At 41.8% G+C, this 23,582-nt stretch overlaps 1 protein-coding gene across 3 annotated transcripts in view; it reads left to right on the top strand.

Moving 5' to 3' along the window:
* ADAMTS19 (ADAM metallopeptidase with thrombospondin type 1 motif 19) overlaps positions 1-23,582 on the top strand; it is a 115,931-nt gene that overhangs the window by 24,354 nt on the left and 67,995 nt on the right. For 2 of the 3 annotated variants that reach the window (XM_060280126.2, XM_035099894.3), the window contains exons 3-7: positions 2,047-2,212; positions 5,939-6,111; positions 6,856-6,939; positions 8,791-8,948; positions 18,200-18,243. In XM_060280126.2, the coding sequence (XP_060136109.2) occupies positions 2,047-2,212; positions 5,939-6,111; positions 6,856-6,939; positions 8,791-8,948; positions 18,200-18,243 (625 nt within the window). The remainder of the gene's footprint in view (positions 1-2,046; positions 2,213-5,938; positions 6,112-6,855; positions 6,940-8,790; positions 8,949-18,199; positions 18,244-23,582) is intronic. The other variant, XM_035099895.3, reaches the window with a different exon arrangement.

The raw sequence follows: 23,582 nt of genomic DNA, 5'->3' as shown, positions 1-23,582 counted from the left end.
GACACTCAACTCTACTTCTTGGTAATACCTGAATCAGGTGAGGCCGTGTGAGTCTTGGGCCACTGCCTGTGGTTGGTGATGGGATGGAGGAGGGTCAATAAACTGAAGCTGAATCTTGGTGAGACAGAATAGTTCCCAACTTCAGGAAACTGGAAGGTTAGATATGTAGCTTAGGAGTACTCTTAGATCTGATACTGTCACTGGAGACACAGGTATCCTAAGTCCTTTTTTCTAGCTTTGACTGGTATGCCAGCTACAGACATTCCTGGACAAGGTTAGCTGAACCACAGTGGTGATATCTAGACTACTGCAGTGCACTCTATGTGGGGCTGGTCTTGAGATTGGTTTGGAGATTGCAGCTGGCACAGGATGCTGTGGAATGATGTTTCCCTGGACAGGTATATCAGCATATTGTACTGGTGCTGAAACCTCTGCCCTGGCTGCCACTACACTACCAAAATAAGATTAAGATATTACTTTTAGTGTACAAAGCCATAAACTGTCTAGGACAAGGTTACATTGCTGCTGCCATGAGTGTTGGAAGGAAGACCGCTCCCTGCTATCATATCTCCTATCGGTCTCATCTTTTCCAAGCTAAACATACCCAGCTCCCTCAGTTGTTCCTCATAAGGCTTGATTTCCAGATCCTTGATCATCTTGGTTACCCTCCTCTCCACAAGTCCCAGCTTGTCAATATCCTTATTCAATTGTGGTGCCCAGAACGGGACACAATATTCCAGGTGTGGTCTGACAAAGGCAGAATAGAGTGGTACTGTTACTTCTGCATCACACTGTTGACTCATGTTACTTCTATTACTGCTGCAACATAATGTTGACTCATGCTAAGCTTGTAGTCTACTAAGAACCCTAGGTCCTTTCCAATTGTGCTACTGGCAAGCTAGGTGTCCCCATCTCCAACCTGTTAATGTCACCTTGAATCCAGATTCTGTCTTCAGTGGTATTGGCTATCCTTCCCAGTTTGGTGTCATCTGAAAATTTGATGAGCATCCCCTCAGTTCCTTTGTCCAAGTTGTTTATAAATACATCAAACAACAACAGGCCAAAGACAGAACCTTGTGGCACTCCACTTGCCGCTTCCCCCCCCCCCCCAGGATGACGAAGAACCATTAATGAGCATTCTTTGGGTTCGGTCACTTCAACCATCTGGAAAAGCCCTCCAGATGGTTTCTATGATTGTTTGTTTGTATGCTGCTTGCTGAAATTTATGTTTCTCCCCCTTTTATGTCCCCCCTTTTTTACAGAAATTAATTTGATTGAATGTAGGTAATTCTGTATTTTATAATTCTGTAATTTTATGATGTTTCAATTGTACATTGCCATACATCTATAAATAATACAAATAAACTCTGCCTGCTCCACACCCGTCAGCATCTGCTCCCCGAGGTGGTTGCCTCATTCTGCCCAGTGATAGGACTGGCCTAGATTTGGATTCTCAGCATGTGTACTTGCAGCAGAAAAAGCTTGTACTGTGTTTCCCCAAGACAGAGATGATTTCCATGTAGAAGGAATAATAATATTTGAAGCAGCCTTAGGTGTGTTTTTCCCCGACCAGAAGTATTTTATTAATAACTATCCTTCATTTTAATAAACAAAGACATAAATGATAACGTGGAATGTTGTAAGACGAGTGTATAGATTGTGCTGAACATATTTAAACGACCTCTTGGGTCCTCTAAAGCAAGTTTTGAGAAATCTAAATATTTCACTGTGCATCTGCTGCTGGCACATAGCCACCCACCCACATTAAGTCAAAGTAAATGACATTTATTTTAGCGTTTGGAAAGAAAGAGGCTAATGGAACAGGATTTGGCACCTAAGTTGCGCTGCTGGAACTGCCTCCAAAATACCATGGTTTGGAATTATTGTACTGATGTAGCTTACAGCTCACCATCACAAGGATTTTTCTGGCTGTTTCAGGAAGTGTTAAAGCATGAAGGGTCTATTTGAAATTTATTTTGTATATGTGGCATGATGAAGCCTCGTTAAATAACACACCATATCTGTTGCTTTTGTTTCCCCCTGCAGATGGGTTTTTTGCAGCTGAATGACGACTTCATATTTATTGAACCACTCAATCACACTTTGGCTGTGACAGGTCACGCACATCGGGTCTACAGGCGTAAAAGGTCCATACCTGAAAAAGCCACTGAAAAGCCTGCTTCTCATAGTCAGTACTGTGGTGTTATTACTGGTAATGTAATCCCTGTTAACCTATTTAATGCAGTAGGCACATACTGTAGAAACAAATATCTTTTTCTTAATCTCTAGTCACTACTCTGGTTAAAAAAAAGAAAAGGTAAAGGACCCCTGACAGTTAAGTCCAGTCGCGATCAACTCTAGGGTTGTGGCGCTCATCCCGCTTTACTGGCCGAGGGAGCCGGCATTTGTCCGCATACAGTTTTTCCGGGTCATGTGGCCAGCATGAGTAAGCCGCTTCTGGCGAACCAGAGCAGTGCACGGAGACACCGTTTACCTTCCCGCTGGAGCGGTACCTATTTATCTACTTGCACTTTGATGTGCTTTCGAACTGCTAGGTTGGCTGGAGCTGGGACCGAGCAATGGGAGCTCACCCCATCGCTGGGATTCGAACTGCCAACCTTCCAATCGGCAAGCCCAAGGCTCAGTGGTTTAGACCACAGTGCCACCCACGTCCCTACTCCTCTGGTTACCTGAGTACTCCTATTTTAAATGACAAATAGCCCTATTCCATGGTTGTTAAGTTGTAGAAAGCGCCATTGATTTCAGTGGTCTATCGTTTGGATTGTCCCATTAAACACAATATTACTTGGAGTTTCACTGAAATTAGTGAGACTTGCTTCCAAGTACATGGAGCCTCAGTCTCTGTTTAAAATCAGTGGACAGAAACTCCTTTACTTGGAAATAAATTTAACTGAAGACAGTTTCCAAGTAAATGTGTTTAGAATTGGTATGCCAGGATTCTAACAGGACAAGTCACAAATCAACCTGCCAACTCACTTTTTGGATAGGATCACACTCTTCTGCAATGAAAACTGATTCCCTTTTTGTCTCTGTTCTGATCTGTGTCTTCTTCATTGTGGTTCTCAAATGTTGTGCTTAAGATAAACTGCTCTAGAGCCAAGCTCACTGCATCAAAATACAGTTCTTGCAAAACTGATAGTGCCTTGAGGGTTTTCAGTTTGTTTCCAGGTTAATTAAGCTTATTTTGTTAATTAGTTTAGGGCTTGTTATTTAGCTGTTAATCCACTTCCTTGAATTAGACTGGATTAAACATCTGCATATATTTGAATTTGCACATGACGAGGAACTTTAGTGTTTCCCATTCATACCAGTAGGCATTCCATTTTGTATTGTCCCTTCCTTCAAATTTGTTGATACTGTTATGCCACTTAAGTACTGACAGGGCTCTGTCTCTTTATTTTATTTTTTAAAATCCTCGCCCAGGGAGTGTGCAAAAACACACAGTCAGGCAATTGTAAGTTTGTGCAATTTTTGAGTTGTTGTGCACATTTGAGGGATCAAAAGAGTATGGCTCACTCTTGCACTTACTAACACACCGGAAAAGAAACTGGAGCAATTGCAAATTTTCAGCATAAAATTCATCCCCCTTCAACATATCTTGCATAGAATTTTTTAAAATGCTTCTCTGATTTTCTAGTTTTGTGCAATACTGCAAGATCAAAAGGTAAAATATGTCTCAGAAGAGGAGCATACCAGAAACAGTTATGAGTATACCTGCCAAGTCCGGCATAGACGCGACTTCCGGTGTCGCTTTGCCCATCTATGGGCACCAAAAATGGCCGACGACACCGGAAGTCACGTCTACGCACTTCCGGACATGCGTAGACACGGCTTTCGAAGCCGGCACCTGCCATTTTCAGTGCCCGTAGATGGGCAAATCAGAAAAAAATGGCCGCCGGCAGGAAAATGTAAGGGAGAATAATGGGAGACGAAGAGATACAGGGGACCTCCGGGAAACGGTATGAAAAAATGGGGGTTTCCTGGGGAAAACGGGGTACTTGGCAGCTATGGTTATGAGATTAGCGGGGAAAGAAATGAAAGCATTGAGGAAATTGTGGGCATGGAAAGGGAAGTACGGTAGCAGAAGTGACACTTAATCTACCCATCCAAAAACACCCCCACCCAAATAATCTGTGACCCTTAGTGGAGCAGTTTGGATCCCGATCCCACCCCAATCTGTCTGTGGAACCTCACCTTTAGCAGTTTAAAAACATTTATTTTACCCTTTCATTCTTTTGCCCAAAGCAAATATAATAATAATAATAATAATAATAATAATAATAATAATAATAATAATAATTTATTTGTACCCCGCCCATCTGTCTGAGTCTCCCCAGCTTCCATCTTTCCATGTGTTTAGCTCGTAATAACATCGTTAGGAGCTATCATTGTTTTTGGTTATTTTGTGTGTGTGTGTTTTAAGGACTCCCACACAGAGACCCTTTTTTGTTTTCTTCCTCATCTGTGTGGTCTGTCCTGCAGTTCCTCCGAAGGCATTGGTTGCATTTAGGAGGCTCTTCAGCATTCTAGGATTCCTACTGAGAGACCAAAGGGAAGTAGTGCAATTTTAAACAGAGAATGTTGCTGGAACCAGTCATCTCTTGAAATGGAAGAAGGCTATTAAATGTGACAGTTGTATACATAATGGCCTTTTTGTTGTAAATTAAAAAATAAAATTAAAACCCAGCGCAAAGTACTCAGAAACACCAGCATTAATAGACTTGCAGAAGGGATGGAGTGAAAGTATTTTCACTAACATTTTATCATATAGGGATATTTTCTCTAGTTTTTAAGCATTCCCCCCCCCCCCGCAAGCAAGCTTAACTACTGAACTGTGATTCTTTTATATCTGCAAGTTGAAGGCGGGGAGGGGGGAGATGCCATATTGTTTTATTAGCATTCTCCATCCCTATCCTGAACAGTTTTTAAGTTATTCTCCATAAATGTTTCTTGCCAGTTTCTAGGAAAGCAATTTTGATTATTTTATTGCATTTCATGACTAAGAAAAATAAAGCTGAGATTGGAAATACTTACTATTCCTATATTGGAATTGAAATTATAATTTAGTGTGTACTTGCAACACGAGAATCCGCCTCCCATGTTTTTCATTTAACTTCATAGGTGCCGTAGAAATACATTTTAGGGAGCTGTGATTGATTCACAGAGCTGAAGTTGAATTAATGATAAAAAAATATACGTGCAGCTTCTGAATTTTGAGCTTGTGGACGCATGTTGCCTCTAAATCTGCAGTATGTTCCTGCTTTTACAGCAAAAAAATATTAAGTGAACTATGTGTGGCTCATTAGTCTTAGTTCAGGGGAATCTGCTATAGAGCAGAGTTAGCAGCATTAAAAACCAGGGAAATGTGAAGCAGCATAAACCCATCAAATGCTCTGCAACTTGTGTTAAGCAATTAATTGATTGTTGAGGCCAGCCGGTCATCTGTTGGACACATGAGCATGACTAGAATGAGCAGACATGCCAGTTGCTCTAAAACAGGCTTCCTCAAACTCGGCCCTCCAGCTGTTTTCAGACTACAATTCCCATCATCCCTGACCACTGGTCCTGCTAGCTAGGGACCATGGCAGTTGTAGGCCAAAAACATCTGGAGGGCTGAGTTTGAGGAAGCCTGCTCTAAAAGTTTACAGCAGGAAGTATAACGTTATATTCATTGGCATTGTATAATCCATGGTTGGTAAATATTTCATTTATAAGTTGATAAGAGGTTTGAACAAAAGCCATAAAACATGTATCCAGTGAAACATTTTTTTGCTAAAAATGGCTAGGATGTCATCATGGAGCATATATTGGATGCAGAAGAACCCCAGCATATCCAGACGGAGCCCTCGTCCATTGGCATAACTCAGTATAAAGCATCTTTATGCGATCATTTGTTTACCACTTGTTTCTGTTGCAGAAAAAAGGATACCCAAGAACCAAAAAGGAACAGAAAGCGGACGAGGAAAAAGATATTCCTATAAATTACCTCAAGAATATAATGTGGAGACTGTAGTTGTTGCAGATCCGGCTATGATTTCCTATCACGGCGCAGATGCAGCTAGACGATTTATCCTAACAATTCTAAATATGGTAGGGAATGTTGAGACTTTCTGTAAAGATGATACGCTGGGTGATCACCAACTAAGTCATACCCATTGCAAACTATGAATGTAAGTTAATGGATGCCATTTATCCCAGTTGGTCTACTCTACTGCCAATTTAAATTAGCTAGAAGTTCAGTAAACGCAGAACATAGCTTAATTGTAATAAGTCATTAGGATTGGAAGGTGGGGTTCTAGTGTGGGTCAGAGTCTTGATTAGTACTCTTATGAAGGCACAGGATTTGACCCAACTTAAGCTCTCATCTCCAGTGCAGACTCAACTTTTTTGGCCCTTTTTGTTAGGCTTCCATAGATGTCTTGTGAGACATAGCAGTGTTACTTTCCCCTCCAGCCTAGCATTATTACATTAGTACACTATGATATTCCTTGAACATTCAGTGAAAAAATATTAAGGAGTCAACAGTATGTTCCACTCTCACTTATATAACATTCTCTGTGTGCTTGGATGTGAACATGAGTTTCTAATTCCATCAAGGAAAGTTGATCTCTGTGTGCAAATGAAGATGAGCTCTCTGCGCCCCCCCCCTAAAAAACAGATGATGAAGTTGTTCTGAACATGGAGTTGATGTTTGTGTATTGCCCAGACTCAATTGCTATATGAAATTGTTGTATAATTGTTGTATAAAACACTCGGAACTCATCAGACCGCGAAAGTAGATTTGTGATTTTAATTTTACAATTCTGAAATAGTACTTTAATCCATTTGTTTTAGGTGTTCAATCTTTTCCAACACAAGAGCCTTGGGATTCGAGTGAACCTTCGAGTGACTAAGCTTGTTTTGCTTCATGAGACTCCAGTAAGAAAGAACTGCATTTACCTTTTCCATGCATTCTTATAATTATTATTTAGAATAGACATCTGTACAGATAAAGGACATGCACTCTTAAATTATAAGGTTGGGTGGAAATGATAAGGGAGGACACAGTTTGGTGAAGCTTTCTCAAGCAGTGAAAAACACCTCTCCACTTTTAGTGGAGGTGCTCAAAAGGGAAGGGGGCAGCTCCTTCTAGCCGTTCTGTCTGGTGACACACTAAATTATCCCCTGCTTAGCGGCAGGGAGTTGTGCCTTGTGCCTAGTTATGTGCCTAGTTGTGCCTAGTTAAAGAAGGACCATAAAGAAGGCTGATCGCCGAAGAATTGATGCTTTTGAATTATGGTGCTGGAGGAGACTCTTGAGAGTCCCATGGACTGCAAGAAGATCAAACCTATCCATTCTTAAGGAAATCAGCCCTGAGTGCTCCCTGGAAGGACAGATCGTGAAGCTGAGGCTCCAATACTTTGGCCACCTCATGAGAAGAGAAGAATCCTTGGGAAAGACCCTGATGTTGGGAAAGATTGAGGGCACTAGGAGAAGGGGACGACAGAGGACGAGATGGTTGGACAGTGTTCTCGAAGCTATGAACATGAGTTTGACCAAACTGCGGGAGGCAGTGGAAGACAGGAGTGCCTGGCGTGCTATGGTCCATGGGGTCACAAAGAGTCGGACACGACTAAACGACTAAACAACAACACTACAAATTATGTTTGGAAACCACCATTCATAGAATCATAGAATTGTGGTTGGAACCCTGTGCAATGCAGGAGGCTCAAACCCATGACTTTGAGATTAAGAGTCTCATGCTCTACCTACAGAGCTATGTGTGCCATCAATCACGAGCACAAAGCTTTCACCTGAGTAGGGTTCCTTGGCTATTTCAATGTCATGAGCGGCTTCAAATGCACAGTGGGGATTGGTAAAGTAATGTGAGGAAGAGAGTGAGGTGTTCCTTTGTTGGAACAGACACAATTTCAGCATGGCTGTACAAAACAACATGAGTATATTATTTTTAGGTTAATGTTAAGCAAAGATGCAATTACGGTAGATCCATACCTGCCAAGTTCCTGCCGGAAAAATAAGGGATTGGACTGGAAGTAGCAGACCGGAAGTAGTGCTGCCGCCATTTTGGAACTGGGCGGAGCATGCTCAGAAGCGACTTTTGATGCTGCTCTGCCCAGTTCCAAAATGGCCGTCGCGCCGGAAGTCACACTGCAGCCATTTTGGAACTGGGCAGAGCAGCATCAAAAGTCGCTTCTGAGCATGCTCTGCCCAGTTCCAAAATGGCCACCGCACCAGAAAACGTTTCTGCGCATGTCCAGAGACTCCAGACATGCGCAGAAGGAGCGTCCCCCAGCCGGTAAGTAAACCGGCAAAAAACAAAAAAATGTTTCCTGGGGAATACGGGAGACTTGCCAGCTATGGTAGATCTCTGAAGCTGTTTGAAGGTGTATAGAACATTTTGTGTATGTGTCTTTTAAGTTACAAATATGTAATTCAGTTCAAACAGCTCTGTAAACAGTATGATTCTATTTATCCAAATTCCCTGACGCAAACAAAAATATTTAGAGAATCTAAAGTTTAGATGAGTCAGACTTTTAATTATGCATGTTTGTAGTCAACTGGAAGGGGAAACATTATGGTGGTTATAATGAAATATATGTTTTAATATTGATTGTGGAATAGCAACCAATATTCGAATATTTATTGAACGACAAAATTCTCTGTTATATGTTTTTAGAAGTCTTTTTAAAAAACATACACACCCTTTTGCTTTAAAATGCCATGTAGATACATATGTTACAGCAAATGAAAAAACATTACACCTTTTAGGCTGACATGTATATTGGACATCATGGTGAAAAAATGCTGGAGAGTTTCTGCAAATGGCAACATGAAGAATTTGGTAAGAAAAATGACATCCATTTAGAGATGTCAACAAGCTGGAGTGAAGATGTGTCACCAGTAGACGCAGCCATATTAATCACGAGGTAAGTTGCAAGTTTTTATTCCTTTTGTTAATGGCCGTGAATCTCATGCAGCATTTTGAGTTGATCGGTGATGGAAATCCCCAAAATGAAGCAAACAGGGGGGATAAAGAAAGGCATCAGATTCAGGAATGAAAGGGGGCGGGAAACACCTCAAAAGATAAACAGAAGACCACTTACTGCCCACAGTGTTTAGTGTTACCCTTTCTCAGGTGTGACGGAGAACTAAAACGTATTCTACACTATCCCATTTTTTGTTTTGCTTTAAAAGAAAGAACTGTCTTAGATATTTAGATGCCTGCAGTAGTTGTAGTAGTAGTTATATGGTCTCTGACTGTTTATGTGACGAGCATTAAAAGGAAAAAAGGCTTGCAGAATCAGGAAGGAACATCTCAAAGGACAGAGCAGAAGCATTCCAGCATTCCTAACATAAGTGTTTGGTGCAGGGCCTCCTGGCAGGAAACTGTGGCCATTCTTTTGCACCCGACTTCTTAATTCAGGGGTAGGCAACCTAAGGCCCGGGTGCCGGATGTGGCCCAATCGCCTTCTCAATCCGGCCCATGGACGGTTCAGGAATCAACATGTTTTTACATGAGTAGAATGTGTCCTTTTATTTAAAATGCATCTCTGGGGTATTTGTGGGGCCTGCCTGGTGTTTTTAAATGAGTAGAATGTGTGCTTTTTTAAAAAAAAGCATCTCTGGGTTATTTGTGGGCCATAGGAAATCGTTCTTTTTTCTTCTTCAAAATATAGTCCGTCCCATCACATGGTCTGAGGGACGGTGGACCGGCCCACGGCTGAAAAAGGTTACTGACCCCTGTCTTAATTCAATCACCATCGCTCTTTCCCGCACTTGAGGGGAATCAATTCCCCCCACTCATCTTTCTTCTCTGCACAGCCAGTTAACTGGTTCCGGATGACAATTTGTTTTGGGGCCATTTGATTTACTTACATTATACACCAGGGGTGGGGAACCCAAGGCCATCCAAATGTTATTGGGTCCCACCTCCCACCAGCCAGCATGTTCAGTGGTCAAGGATAACATGAGTCAGCAACATCTGGTAGGTCTTAAGTTCCCCATCTCTTTTGTACAAAGATCTGAGGATGAACTATTTTGACTTCAGCCTATTTGAACTTTCAATGCGGTGTGTCTCAAAGTTCATTTGAACTCTTCACTTTGGCAGCAATTTCTGCCAGCCTCTCTCATTCCCATGGTAGTGAAAGAAGAGTAGCATATGGCAATGAAACTGTGATATGCACAGGTTCTTGATTCATGTTGGCTTGCTTGCTGTGGGCATGAAATGCTGTGGTAAATTAATAGAGAATCTCAGAATTCATATTTTAAAACCCCTTTTTAAATAAGTGTTCTTACAAGGAGCTCCATAGTGTTCAAAATGGTATTGTAGTATGGTATGCTTATTCCCTCCTAGTTTTTATATCATTCATTATTATTTGATATACAGATTGCTGTGTCTTTAAAGACTGCGTAATTACCATTATGGGCACGCTGGGATAATGCAATGTGCTCTTAGGATCCTTACTACTAAGAAATGTTTTATGATAAAGAATAGAGCATAGACAAGCAATTCTTCCACCACCACTGGCTAAGTGGAGAAATTAGCCATCAGGCATAAAAACTGCAGAAGAAACTAATAAGGTCCATGCTGTTTGGAAAGAATGTTGCTTGGGCAGTTGACCACCCCCCAGAAATCTGATGCCTGTAAGGACTTAATCTCCATGAATCCCTCACAGAAAGGAAGCAGTAGTGGCACTGGTTTTGTTGATGCAAGTATCACAGCTGGCATTTTGTTGTTGTTGTTTAGTCGTGTCCGACTCTTCGTGACCCCATGGACCAGAGCATGCCAGGTACTCCTGTCTTCCACTGCCTACCACAATTTGGTCAGACTCATGTTGGTAGCTTCAAGAACACTGTCCAACCATCTCGTCCTCTTGTCGTCCCCTTCTCCTTGTGTCCTCAATCTTTCCCAGCATCAGTCAGGGTCTTTTCCAGGGAGTCTTCTCTTCTCGTGAGGTGGCCAAAGTATTGGAGCCTCAGCTTAGGACTCTCAGTATGCCAGGCAATTTGCTGGAAAGAAAAATCTGTGTGCACTGACCCCATTCGTCCTTCTCCCTCCACTTGGTCCAGGTACTCAGTTTGTACTCAGACTGAGTAGAATGAGCGGGGATACAGTGGTACCTCGGGTTACAGATGCTTCAGGGTACAGACTCCGCTAACCCAGAAATAGTACCTCGGGTTGCGAACTTTGCCCCAGGATGAGAACAGAAATAGCACAGTGGCAGCAGGAGGTCCCATTAGCTAAAGTGGTACCTCAGGTTAAGAACAGTTTCAGGTTAAAAATAGACCTCCAGAACAAATTAAGTTCTTAACCTGAGGTACCACTGTATAAGAAATGCATACAGGCATCTTATTTCCTGTAAGCCTGCTCTGTTGAATGCATATATAAATGCCCATACATATACTCAGGGCAGTCTTGAGCAGGTCGCGCGCCCTGGCGCTGAGGGCGGACATCGCTCCAGTGCCCCCGCCCTTGCAGGGCACGGCAGGACTTCCGCGCGCCTTTGCCGCGCAGCGCCCAGCCTACCGGCCCGTCGCCCTGGCGCCCCGCGCCACCGGGACTCTACCTAGAGCCGGCCCTGCATATACTTGCCTATACATATAGTTCTTCCCTATAGGAAACCCTCAACCTGTTGTATGGCTCAAAAAGAAATATTGGTATCTCAGTCCCAAATATATCAGCTGAACTCAGGAATCCATGCTTAGATTTTTAATTAGCGAGCTGTTATGGGTTCCAAGACTTCTCCTTAAGTTCTTCATTTGAGGGTAGCTCAACTTAGCAGGTTACTCGAGACACCTATTTGGGCTAGAAAACTGGATTTTTCTGTAGGAGGAAATACATTGACAGGAACCCTTGAACATTAAAAATAATAAAGTCTGGAGATGGTTCTAAGTAGAGCTACCCAAGGATGCAAACCTTTTGGTAGAAAGTATGGGGAATATATATTTAAAGCCCTAGTCACCGTGTCCTAAATACTCAAAAATAAATAAATAACACTAGACACTTCCACATATGGCAATGGTATGCTCTCCAGATAACCATACAGATAAGCTCTCATTCTATTTCATGGCAGCAAAGCAGAGCTCACAAGTAATGATGATGTTAATAGTGAAGAAAGAATAAAGAAAGCCTAATACCATTGCAGCCTTGAGGTTGTAAACCTAACCCCCTAACTAGGAAGTAAGTCCAACGAAGAAACATGCTTATGATGTTCTGTGAATCAATGGTTTTATGAAGCATGGAAGTTTCTCATCCTTCAGAAGCCCTCACATAAAATTAAAGGAAAAAAGGGCCATTTTAAACACGAATATCTCCTTCTATCCTGGACTCTTTGCCTAACTGACATAGAAATGAACTTTTCTTTTGTATTTATATATGGAACCTTCATTTTAAATCTAGAGTTATGACACATCGTATCTGGACTGAGCAGAAAGATGTAGTTCTGGAAGATTTAATATTAAGTACACGTGAGATTTTCCTGTACCATCCTTCCCTGCCATATTTCATTGTCATTTGCTATGGATCTGACCCTTTCCATACCTGCCTCTTTTATATGTTTCTTTGAAGAGATTCCTGTATAATAGCAGGCTTTATATGGAGCAGCTGACGATTTAGGCTTTGCACTGCCCTAAGGACCTCTTCTACCGCTGTATTTAATAGGTTTTAGTTTATGAGTAAAGTATAATTTATGGAAATGACAGACTAGCAGTTGCCCATTCTTGCTTCAGATTCTTTTCTGCCATTAGTCACCTCATTTAAGCTTCAGAAAACTGCCGTAAATCTATTAAAAGTTAGTTTTTGCTCCCACTTGAAGGACTATTCTCCCCTCTATAAGCTTGGTAAATCATTTGCAAATTATGCTTGCTTGACCTGATAATAGAAGATACCAAAGTATCCCTTATTGTGACTTCCACATGGAATATGCAGTACAGTTCTAGACAAATCTTTCTTCTTTGGCGGTCACTCGTAGCTGAGTAAGATTGTCTTCCATAAACAGTAACACGGTTTTAACAGTGGGTCCGTAAGTGACTGTGGAGGCCAATTCTGGATCCACACGCCCTTCCACAGTGGGGACATAGGTTTCCGAGTGGGAGTTGTCGACGGTGTGGTTTTGCCAAGCGTGCCTTCCTCTTAGCACGTTTCTCCCCTTCATCCTGAGTTGAGTGTCTTCAAAGTCCATGACACCTTTGGTAAAGGTTGTTATCCAATTGGAGTGCTCGCAGGCCAGTGTTTCCCAGTTGTTGGTGTTTATACTACATTTTTAAAGATTTGCCTTGAGACAGTCTTTAAACCTCTTTTGTGGACCACCGGCATAACGCTTTCCATTTTTAAGTTCAGAATAGAGTAGTTGCTTTGGAAGACGATAATCAGGCATCTGCACAACATGACCAGTCCAACGAAGTTGATGTTGAAGAATCATCGCTTCAACACTGGTGATCTTTGCTTCTTCCAGTACACTGGCATTAGTTCGCCTGCCTTCCTAGGTGATGTGTAAAAAATTTTTTGGAGACACCGTTGGGGGGTTAGAGATCCCTAGTTGGTTACTCAATGAGATGGGAGTACAGAATACAGTTCCGCAGCGCTCTTTGTAAGTCGAAGTCTTCGGTTGTCGAAGCGCCCATTCTGCGCAAGTGCAAAGCGCGATTTTGCATTTCTGTGCATGCGCCGACCACGCGCGCCGCTTCTGCGCAGGCACAGAATGCACGCGCGGCGAAAAGACTTCCGGGTTTGTCGGCTTCGGAAGTTGAAACCTTTGGAAGTTGAGTTGTTCGGATGTCGAGGTACCACTGTAACATGTTATTTCAGCTTACCTTTACAGACTTCCCCAACCTGGTGACCTTCAGGGGTTTTGGACTACAACTGACCATTGGCCATGCTTCCTGGGGTTGGTGGAAGTGGAGGAAGGCTCATTTATTATCACAATGCTGAACTGCGAGCATGTGTGTTGATACTTGTGCTGAGTGATGACAGTTGTTTCAGAGCTTGATTCAGTCCTCAAGCCCTATAGGCTTGCAAAGAAAAAGAAAAAGAAAGCATTTGGAGCATAAAGATCCACTCACAGGAAGACAATAAAATCTGAAAGCTCAGATGTTACTTCAATGCTGAGCTTGGCTTACTCCCATCTTTAATTTCAGGGACTGGGAACAACTGATAGAACTGATCTCTTTTGGAAGGAGAGGGAGAGGGGAAATGCTTCAGATTGTAGGCCGGCTTCCTTCTTCACAGACACATTTACTGATAAGAAAATCGCCCAGCCTGCCATGAAGAGCCATTGCTTGTAAGCTTCCCACAAAAGGCGGGAGGCCAGAAATTGAGGGGCTGGCATTGGGGGGAAGAAGGGAAGAAGATTTTGGATGAGAGGAGCTCTGTGGAACTGAGTGGGGAAACAGAGGGGAGGGAATCTAGAAGAGAAGAAGAAGAAGAGTTTGGATTTGATATCCCGCTTTATCACTACCCGAAGGAGTCTCAAAGTGGCTAACAATCTCCTTTCCCCTCCTCCCCCACAACAGACACCCTGTGAGGTGGGTGGGGCTGAGAGACTTCAAAGAAGTGTGACTAGCCCAAGGTCACCCAGCAGCTGCATGGGGAGGAGCGGAGACACGAACCCGGTCCCCCAGATTACAAGTCTACCGCTCTTAACCACTACACCACACTGAATCTAACGTTAATCAAGTTTGAGGGGAAACAGGACACAGACTGTAAGGCAAATCTGGCCATATACCGTATATTCCGGCATATAAGACGACTGGGCGTATAAGACGACCCCCAACTTTTCCAGTTTGGGATATACCCGCCGTATAAGAAATACGACCCGGCGTATAAGACAACCCCTGACTTTTGAGAAGATTCTTCTGGGTTAAAAAAAATATGTACTGGGAATATACAGTAAATAATGTGCATGCCTTTATATACCTCTTGCAGGAACATACTTATGAATGGTTTCATTTACATCTTTAAATTAAATGTGCATTTAAATGTGTTTTTAGCCTTTCCAGTACAATTTGTACCATTGGCCCACTAAGATTTTGCTAATTAATAATAAAGTGCTAATTAATAATAAAGTCACTTAAATAATTTGAAAAACGATTGCTAGAACAACGCTGCAACCCATGCTGCAGATTCAGTTGCTACATGATGATCCTCCTGCAACTTCTCTATGTAGAAATGAGGACACAAATAAATAATGAATTGTTTATAGGTGTATCTGGAGTATCATAAACTTTTACTGGGCAGCCTAGTCTCCAAGGAATACAGTTCTTATTCTTGGAAATTAGGGAATGTTTTACATTTGTCTCATTGCACAGGATGCAATCGTACTTCACTGTTGCCAAGACTAAAGAGTTCTATTTCCCCAAACTCTCATAATTAAACTTTTGGAAATTTGCTTCAACCAGGATAGAAATCAGCTGAATGAAAGCATCTCAGCCCACATATACTCTTCTTATTAGGCTGTGCATATACAAATCTCAATTTTATTTTTGACAAAGTACAACTTCCATGCTATTGTGCCTTTTTATATTTAACATTTGTTCTCCTCTTTCTCATTCTTTAAACAGATATTAACCTTAAGAGCAGTTATGCAACTGCGTTCATAACACCCACAGGCTTTCCCCCCTCCAGATTCACAAACATTAAACCCTATGTCTAACTGCTAATATGTTTGCATCGGCCTTAACACATAATCCATCTCTTGTACTGCAAATACTGGCATATTGTAATCCAGTATAGCTAACTTGCAGCCTATGCGATTCAACTTGTGTACATTCAGCTTTACATTTTTGGCAGATTTTTTAAAAAGAAAAGAAATGTGTTTGTGAAAAAAAGACTTTGTCAATCTTAATATTGAACCCAATGTGCTTTGACTATGGTGGAATCTACACACATATAAAATAAGTTGTGAAAATGCTTTTTTTAAAAAAGTTTGGAAAAATATATTGAATTGGCCATAGCTCACCATTGCCATCTAGTGTCACATTTGTATAATGCACTTTACAACACACTTGAAACATTTTATTTGCAGCAGTATAGCTGAGTCCTATTTGCAATTTTGGCTGTAGGTGCTATTCCTGGAATGTAAGGTAAAGGTAAAGGGACCCCTGACCATTAGGTCCAGTCGTGACCGACTCTGGGGTTGCGCGCTCATCTCGTGTTATTGGCCCAGGGAGCCGGCCAATAGCTTCCAGGTCATGTGGCCAGCATGACAAAGCCACTTCTGGCAAACCAGAGCAGCACATGGAAACGCCGTTTACCTTCCCGCTGTAGTGGTTCCTATTTATCTACTTGCATTTTGACGTGCTTTCGAACTGCTAGGTGGGCAGGAGCTGGGACCAAGCACCGGGAGCTCACCCCGCCACAGGGTTCTGATCAGCAAGCCCTAGGCTCAGTGGTTTAAGCACAGCGCCACCTGGGTCCCAATTCCTGGAATGTAACCCCAGCATAAATTGAGAGTCATCTGAATGTTGAGATTTAGCACAGGTGTTAGAAACAGGGAACCCTTTCATATTTAATTGTATACTTTCTTTTCATAACCTCTTTTTTATTATTGCAGAACAGTGTTTCTCCAACTTGGGTCTTCAGCTGATTTTGGACTACAACTCCCATCATCTCTAGCTAGCAAGACCTGTGGTCAGAGATGATGGAAATTGTAGTCTGAAAACAGCTGGAGACCCAAGTTTGGGAAACACTGTTGTAGAGTCATGTTGTTTCGGGCTTAAATGCAAGAAGATGATCCCATTAGGGAGAATACTCCAGTCTGAAATATTTCTGTGACTGTAATCTTTTAAAAATGAATGATAAACTAAGTGACCTGAAAACAGCACAGTTGGACTGGGGATAGGGGCAACTTACACCCCCCTGTGGTGTCTTCCCTAATTCCCCTGCTTGAGTATACCAGGGTTCTCAACACATCAAGGAAACAATGGAAAGTAGATCTCTTTCCCCTCCTGTCCCCGGAGATGGGGTAAGGAAGTGCTGCTTTATTTATTGCACTTGTACCCAACTAGGGTAGCAGCAATAATTACATTGCTTAGTGTCTTAAATTACGGTAATTGTGTGGCAATGTCCCTCCTTCCCCGTGAAATAAAGACACAAGACACAAGAATTAAGTTATAATTGGGTGGTTAAGGCCACAACTTTATTGATTACGGATGTTGAGCGGTATTGGCTTAGGCGTTGGAACCTATCAGACTATATCCGACTCCAACCCGTGTGTTGAAGTCCGTGAGAAGTTAACCACCAGTAATGAGTCCAGTGATGTACATCTACCGGAACCTGATGACGTAACCTGCCCCTCCTTCATCTTATTGTTATGCAAATTTCCAACGCCTAACCGCCAAACCAAAGTTGTGACGAATTGCTATGAGGTAGGTGAAAAATCCATCTCGGCTAGCCCAAGTGGGAAAAATCCTACCCGGCGAAAAGAGGCAGAGTTCCCGCCTGCAGGGAGCTTTAAACTGCTGAGCCCCACCCCCAGCCAACCTTATTGGTCGGCCCGGGGGTGACGTAGGCGGGAACCTTCCATCGCACAGGGGCTGAGATCGCAGGCCCTACGCAATGGTTCAGTCGGGAAGCCCACAACCCCACCTCCGTTGCAGGCGCGGAAATGGCTTTCTCTCAGTACCATTTCTGACACTTGGAACAGTGTTAGGGCTCATCTATATTTTCACTTGCAAAAATCTGATTTTCCCCACTGAATTGAAACTTGGTTGAGCAACCGGGGATGGCTAATGTCACATTGCAGATCATTTAGACCTTGCAAAACTGGTTTTTTTTTTTTTGGTGGAAAGGTTAAATCCAGCTTAAATTGGACACACTGGCTTGCACATTAATGCTGAGAACAGTGCATGCATGAACAGCGCTGATCTCAGTATAAGTACCCATGTATATAAGTACTCTTTAGGCTTAGTTTCAGTAGGGGATGAAAAATCTGACAAATATGTGAATTTCAGATGATTAAGGAAGATAACTAATCAACCTGATGCCACATACACTTTAAATGGGAAATAAATTGTAGATTTAAGGTTGAAGTGTCAATTGATAATTTCAGGATTTCCTTCACATGCTCTTTTTTGAAATAGAGGAGCCTTGTCATTTATTAAGCTGTTAAAATTTGCATAGATGAGCACCTGACAGCACAATTTTCTTAAGGCTTTGTCTTCTTTTCCCTCCCAATTTTAGGAAGGATTTCTGTGTACATAAAGATGAACCGTGTGATACTGTTGGTAAGTGAAACAAACAAACAAACAAACAAACAAACAAATAACAACAATGCCTTTAAAATACAGGGAGATGTGGAAGCTTGATTATAATATGTGGGGATGAATGCTTATAGGCAGTTAAAATGCAAAAGCCCATCATAATGATGACGTGTTTTGTACTCTAGCAAGTTGACCAAGGCTAAGCATTTTGACATTGGTGCAACTTAATTATATACTGCTCCATTGTTTTCAGTGACTAGTTGGGACTAACCTAGGGTATCGTCACTCATTGCTTAGCTCACATGTTCTGATGAATTGGGGTGGATTGATTTAAATCAAGAAAAGTTGCACATTAAATCATTGATTTAAATCAAGTTCCACATTTTGAAATAGATATTTTCATTGATATGCATATTCAGAACCTTAGACGAAACTGCATTAGTTTAGACCTTTATCTTCATATTATTATTATTTTCATTTCAATCAAAAAGGGTTCTCAATTCAATGTCCAAAGAATAACTACAGTTATTAAGCATTATGTATTTGGAATGTGTTTTTCCCCCAGTCGATCTGTAGGATATATAATATGTGATAAAAGATATGGTGCCTTTTAATGCACTTGATGTAAGTTATTACTTGTGTTCCATAAATTCAGAACAAGACCTTGATTTTAGGAAGCACTAGAGGTGACAAACAGAAAAAAATCATTAAGGGTACCAGTTTTGGGTGAATTAAAGCTACATACTGGTCTTCATACAGAAACATATTCGTGGAATCCTAGAACTGTCAATTTCAGGAGGTCTTAATGACATTGCCTGGGTTCGAAACAAGAGTGCAGTTGGCGCTGTGCAGCCAAAGGGGTTTTGCCAATATTAATCACATGGCAGCTTCTTATGCCACATGGCAAATGCCCTGAAACTGAGGAGAGTTTCAAAAGGAGTCTGTTATATGGCATGTGGGTCTACTTGTCAAAGTGGGGAAGGAAACTGGGCATATCTTAACGGTCCTCTGGATCACAACCATTTAGTCCATTCATGTACATTGAAGGAAGATTTCTGCACGCTTTGGGAAGGGCAGTAATGAAAGTATCCAACAAGTCATGTTAAAAGTTTGGTTGGGAGTTGGTTGCAGTTTCGTTGGACTTCTTGATCTTGTCCATGGGTAGGCAGACTAAGGCCAAATGGCCTTCTAAGTCCGGCCGTGGACGGTCCAGGAATCAGCGTGTTTTTACATGAGTAGAATGTGTGCTTTTATTTAAAATGCATCCCTGGGTTATTTGTGGGGCATAGGAATTCGTTCTCTCTCCCCCCCCCCCCGCAAAAATATAATCCGGCCCCCCACAAGGTCTGAGGGACAGTGGACCGGCCCCCTGCTGAAAAAGTTTGCTGACCCCTGACCTTGTCTGTACTGTATTTTTTTTTAAAAAAAAGAATGAGCAATGCTCTCCATTGCATTGATATACTTTTAAGTATAAATGATGACTATGTCAACGGTGATATGAATGTTATTATTTTGAAAGCAAGAATTGCAAGAAGAAAGATTACAAAATGCTAATCTAAATTGTTAACATAAAGTATATTGGGGCATAATCTGGTATCACAACTGCTGTAGTCCCATTGGTTTAAGATTACGGTTACTTCAGATCAGTACCTGTGATTTTCCTTTTCTGAGAATGTGACAGATCAATAGTTAAAAGTGGAAGGTTGAACTTGGAATTTAAATAGATCACTTGTAAGGATTAGACAGAAGGCAAACAAGCACGAAGTAACAAATCTTCTCCCAGTGTATTTATAGGGCAACTGAGATAGGACATTCCAGGAATTTTTAACATGTTGTAAATTGCGGTGCTAGTTAGAAAGTTAAATGAAAAATGCTGAAGTAATATCAAGAGAACAATTTATGGCTGTTAAAAGTTTACAAAAATTGAAGCATGATATGCAATCTTATCCACAGGAAGGAGTAAGCATTAATATTAACCTGAATGTACTCAAATGTTTCACTAAGAAGTTGTCTAAGTCTCTTTGATGTCAATAAGTGTGTTCATGAAAGTAGCTTGCACATCTAAAATGTTAGTTAGGAAAGGCTTATACATATTTCTTTCCAAGAAAATCCCATTGAGAGCTAGGCATGTGATTAACTTCTCATTGGAACCAATAATCTTTAAAAGTGCTTTGGTTTGCTTGGGTTGTGTCTATATTGTGCTAACTTACTAGGCTGGTAGACCAATATATATCCATTTCACTTCCCCTCAGACAGCTTATTATATATGTTCCTAAACAGGCAAGGTAATAGTTTCCTCCAATTTAGGTGCAATTGGAATGTACCTAAAATCTGGCCACATTGGCACATCATGGTATGCCATAAACCAGGCATCCCCAAACTTCGGCCCTCCAGATGTTTTGGACTACAATTCCCATCATCCCTGACCACTGGTCCTGTTAGCTAGGGATCATGGGAATTGTAGGCCAAAACATCTGGAGGGCCGCAGTTTGGGGATGTCTGCCATAAACCATAGTTTATGTGCATGAGCATATTGCATCTGGTCTGATTCTTCCCACTTCTCCCTGCTTGTACTAGAAGGAAGCAAACCACAGGCTTTGCATTATGTCAGTACGATGTATCATTTGTTTTGCTTCCAACAAACCATGATCTGTAGCCAAGGCTTACTGAGTATAGTTCGTTGGAGCAAAACAAACCACAGTTCCTGGTTTGGATGCAGCAAATTGGAACCGCACTGTGAGGAAATAGCTCCCATCCTACTGGCAATGTGTGTGTGCAAGGTATTTCTAGTATCAGCTAATATTATACAATACTAAAAATGACATCATAGTAGAGCCTAGTCACAGAATAGAAGGAAGAGATATCGGAAGAGAAAATACTGTATTTTTCTGTGTATAAGACAATTTTTTCCCTTAATTTTTTGAGCAAATAAATGAGTGGGGGGGGTCATCTTATACACGGTTTTTGGTGGGGCGATCAACAACTTCGAGGGTAATCAACAACTCTGGCAACCCAAAAATATTGGTTTCTTAATTTTGGGTTAAAAGAAGTAGGGGTCGTTTTATACATGGGGGCGTCATGTACATGGGAAAATACGATAGTTCCTATTAATATACCATTGTTTATGGTAGCCAAAAGTGTTATGTAGGTGAATTAATATAAGCAAAAAAACTTGAACTAAAGAAGATCATTCATGCGAAATCACCTGCTCACCCAAAACATTGCTCTAAATTCATTTGCCAGTGAAACTATTCTGATGAATTAATGACAAACATTTGATGCTGCATTCCTGCTCTAACTATTTACTGGGCTAAGCCTCAGTAAACAATGGGTTAAAAAGGTAAAGGTAAAGGACCCCTGACAATTAAGTCCAGCCGCGAACGATTCTGGGGTTGCGGCACTCATCTCGCTTTACTGGCCGAGGGAGGCGACGTTTTTGTCCACAGACAGTTTTTCCGAGTCATGTGGCCAGCATGACTAAGCCACTTCTGGTGAAACCAGAGCAGCGCACGGAAACGCCATTTACCTTCCCGCTGGAGCAGTACCTATTTATCTACTTGCACTTTGACGTGCTTTTGAACTGCTAGGTTGGCAGAAGCTGGTACCAAATAACGGGAGCTCACCCCGTCGCGGGGATTCGAACTGCCGACCTTCCTATCGACAAGCCCTAGGCTCAGTGGTTTAGACCACAGCGCCACCCGCGTCCCCTAAACAATGGGACTTACTGCCAAGCAGACAGGTTGCACTCTCAGTGAATTTATTAGACTTGCCACTCATATGCTACTGTGCAGGACAGTTTATTTACAAGTCTTGGCTCTAGGAATTATAAAATAGGATGTTTTGCACTGAACAAATTAAATATACTGGACTGGTGGTTAGACACATTTTTCCAGGGTTTTTATAGACTCGGATACATTGTTCCAATATGTGCAGTGAGGTGGGTAAAATAATTTATTGTGTCTCACTCCAGACTTGAGATTTAGCCTGGCTTCATATAAGATGAAAAAATGGAGGTACACTCTTCAGACTCACGTATGAATTAAGAAGCAGCATCATATAAATTGTGAATTGCGGTATTTGTGACTGTCTCAGAGAGGAGACACACATAGGACTTGATTCTGGAGTTTATGTCCTAGTAAATTCCTGTCCTTCCCTTTTGTTTGTTTATTTATTTCTAAGATCTGACACATCACAAGCTAAGCACAGGTATTCATGGTGAATAATGATAAACAGCGGCTGCATTCTCAGCATGTTTTAATTTCTCTTCATAGTGGCTACTCTATCTAGATGCTGAGCTAAACTCTCCCTCGATATGTGAGTGATGCTAAATACCATTATAAACCAGGATGTGATGGCTGTAGCCATTCTATATTGCGAAACTCCCCTGTGCTGAGAAGAGCGCAAGCTTTTCAAAATCAGTTCCAATAAAACAAATACATCTATGTATTCAGAATAATTTGTCCTTTACTCGGTAAAGGAGTCTCTGGCTTCTGTTATAGGTGCATCAAAATCCATGCCATCGTGACTTGAACTGGATAATGTGCTTGTGATGTGTTCTTTGACTCAGCCCATCCCCTGGAAAAAACTGTAGTCAAAGGAACTATATTTTTGGTAGTGGGAAAGAAAAAACTGAGAGAACACAGAGCAATACTGGCACGTAAGCCAGTTCTAAAGCACGCTCTTAGAAGAGCAAATCAGTGTTCACAAAATGGTTGCGAGCTCTTTCCAGCTGGAGCATTTAAGCACCACAAATGACCATCGTTTGTGCTCCTCTCCTTTTTAAGTGAAATGGCCAAATTGCCTTTACTATTGCTCCAAAAACCTAACCGAGCGTGTGAGAGAACATGAATACATATTCCTGGATCTTATTACCTAGAAGGATAGGCAATGGAAAAGGGCACAGACTGTCACTCTGAAAAACAAAACTTGCCATTATTTCTAGTTGCCATGTGTTGTTGTAAAATAAATGTCTAAAGAAGTCTTCTGCTTCCCCCATACCTGCCAAGTTCGGGACGTAAAGATCCGGGATCGGCAGCGCGCGCATGACCGGAAGTTGCGTGACGCAACTTCCGGTGGCGCTTCGCCCTTCTATGGGCACCAGAAAATGGCGGCGCCAGTGCCAGAAGTTGCTTCCGCGCATGACCGGAAACACGTAAAGCGACTTCCGGAGTGTTTGCTAGATGGAGTGTTTGTTGGTCTGACTCAGCATAAGGCAGTTTCCTGTGTTCCTATGGAAGACTAGACAGGAAGGCGTGTTTAGGCCCAGGCTAATTCCTAAGGGTGCTCTTAAGGGCTGGTTCTCAAGTGACAGAAGAATCCTGGGAATGCAGGTTACAAATAGAGGTGTTGCATGTCACCATATC

This window comes from Zootoca vivipara, chromosome 10, assembly GCF_965207765.1.
Source record: "Zootoca vivipara chromosome 10, rZooViv2.hap1.1, whole genome shotgun sequence".
Classification (NCBI taxonomy): Eukaryota; Metazoa; Chordata; class Lepidosauria; order Squamata; family Lacertidae; genus Zootoca; species Zootoca vivipara.
This window is presented reverse-complemented; position numbering and strand designations above follow the sequence as displayed.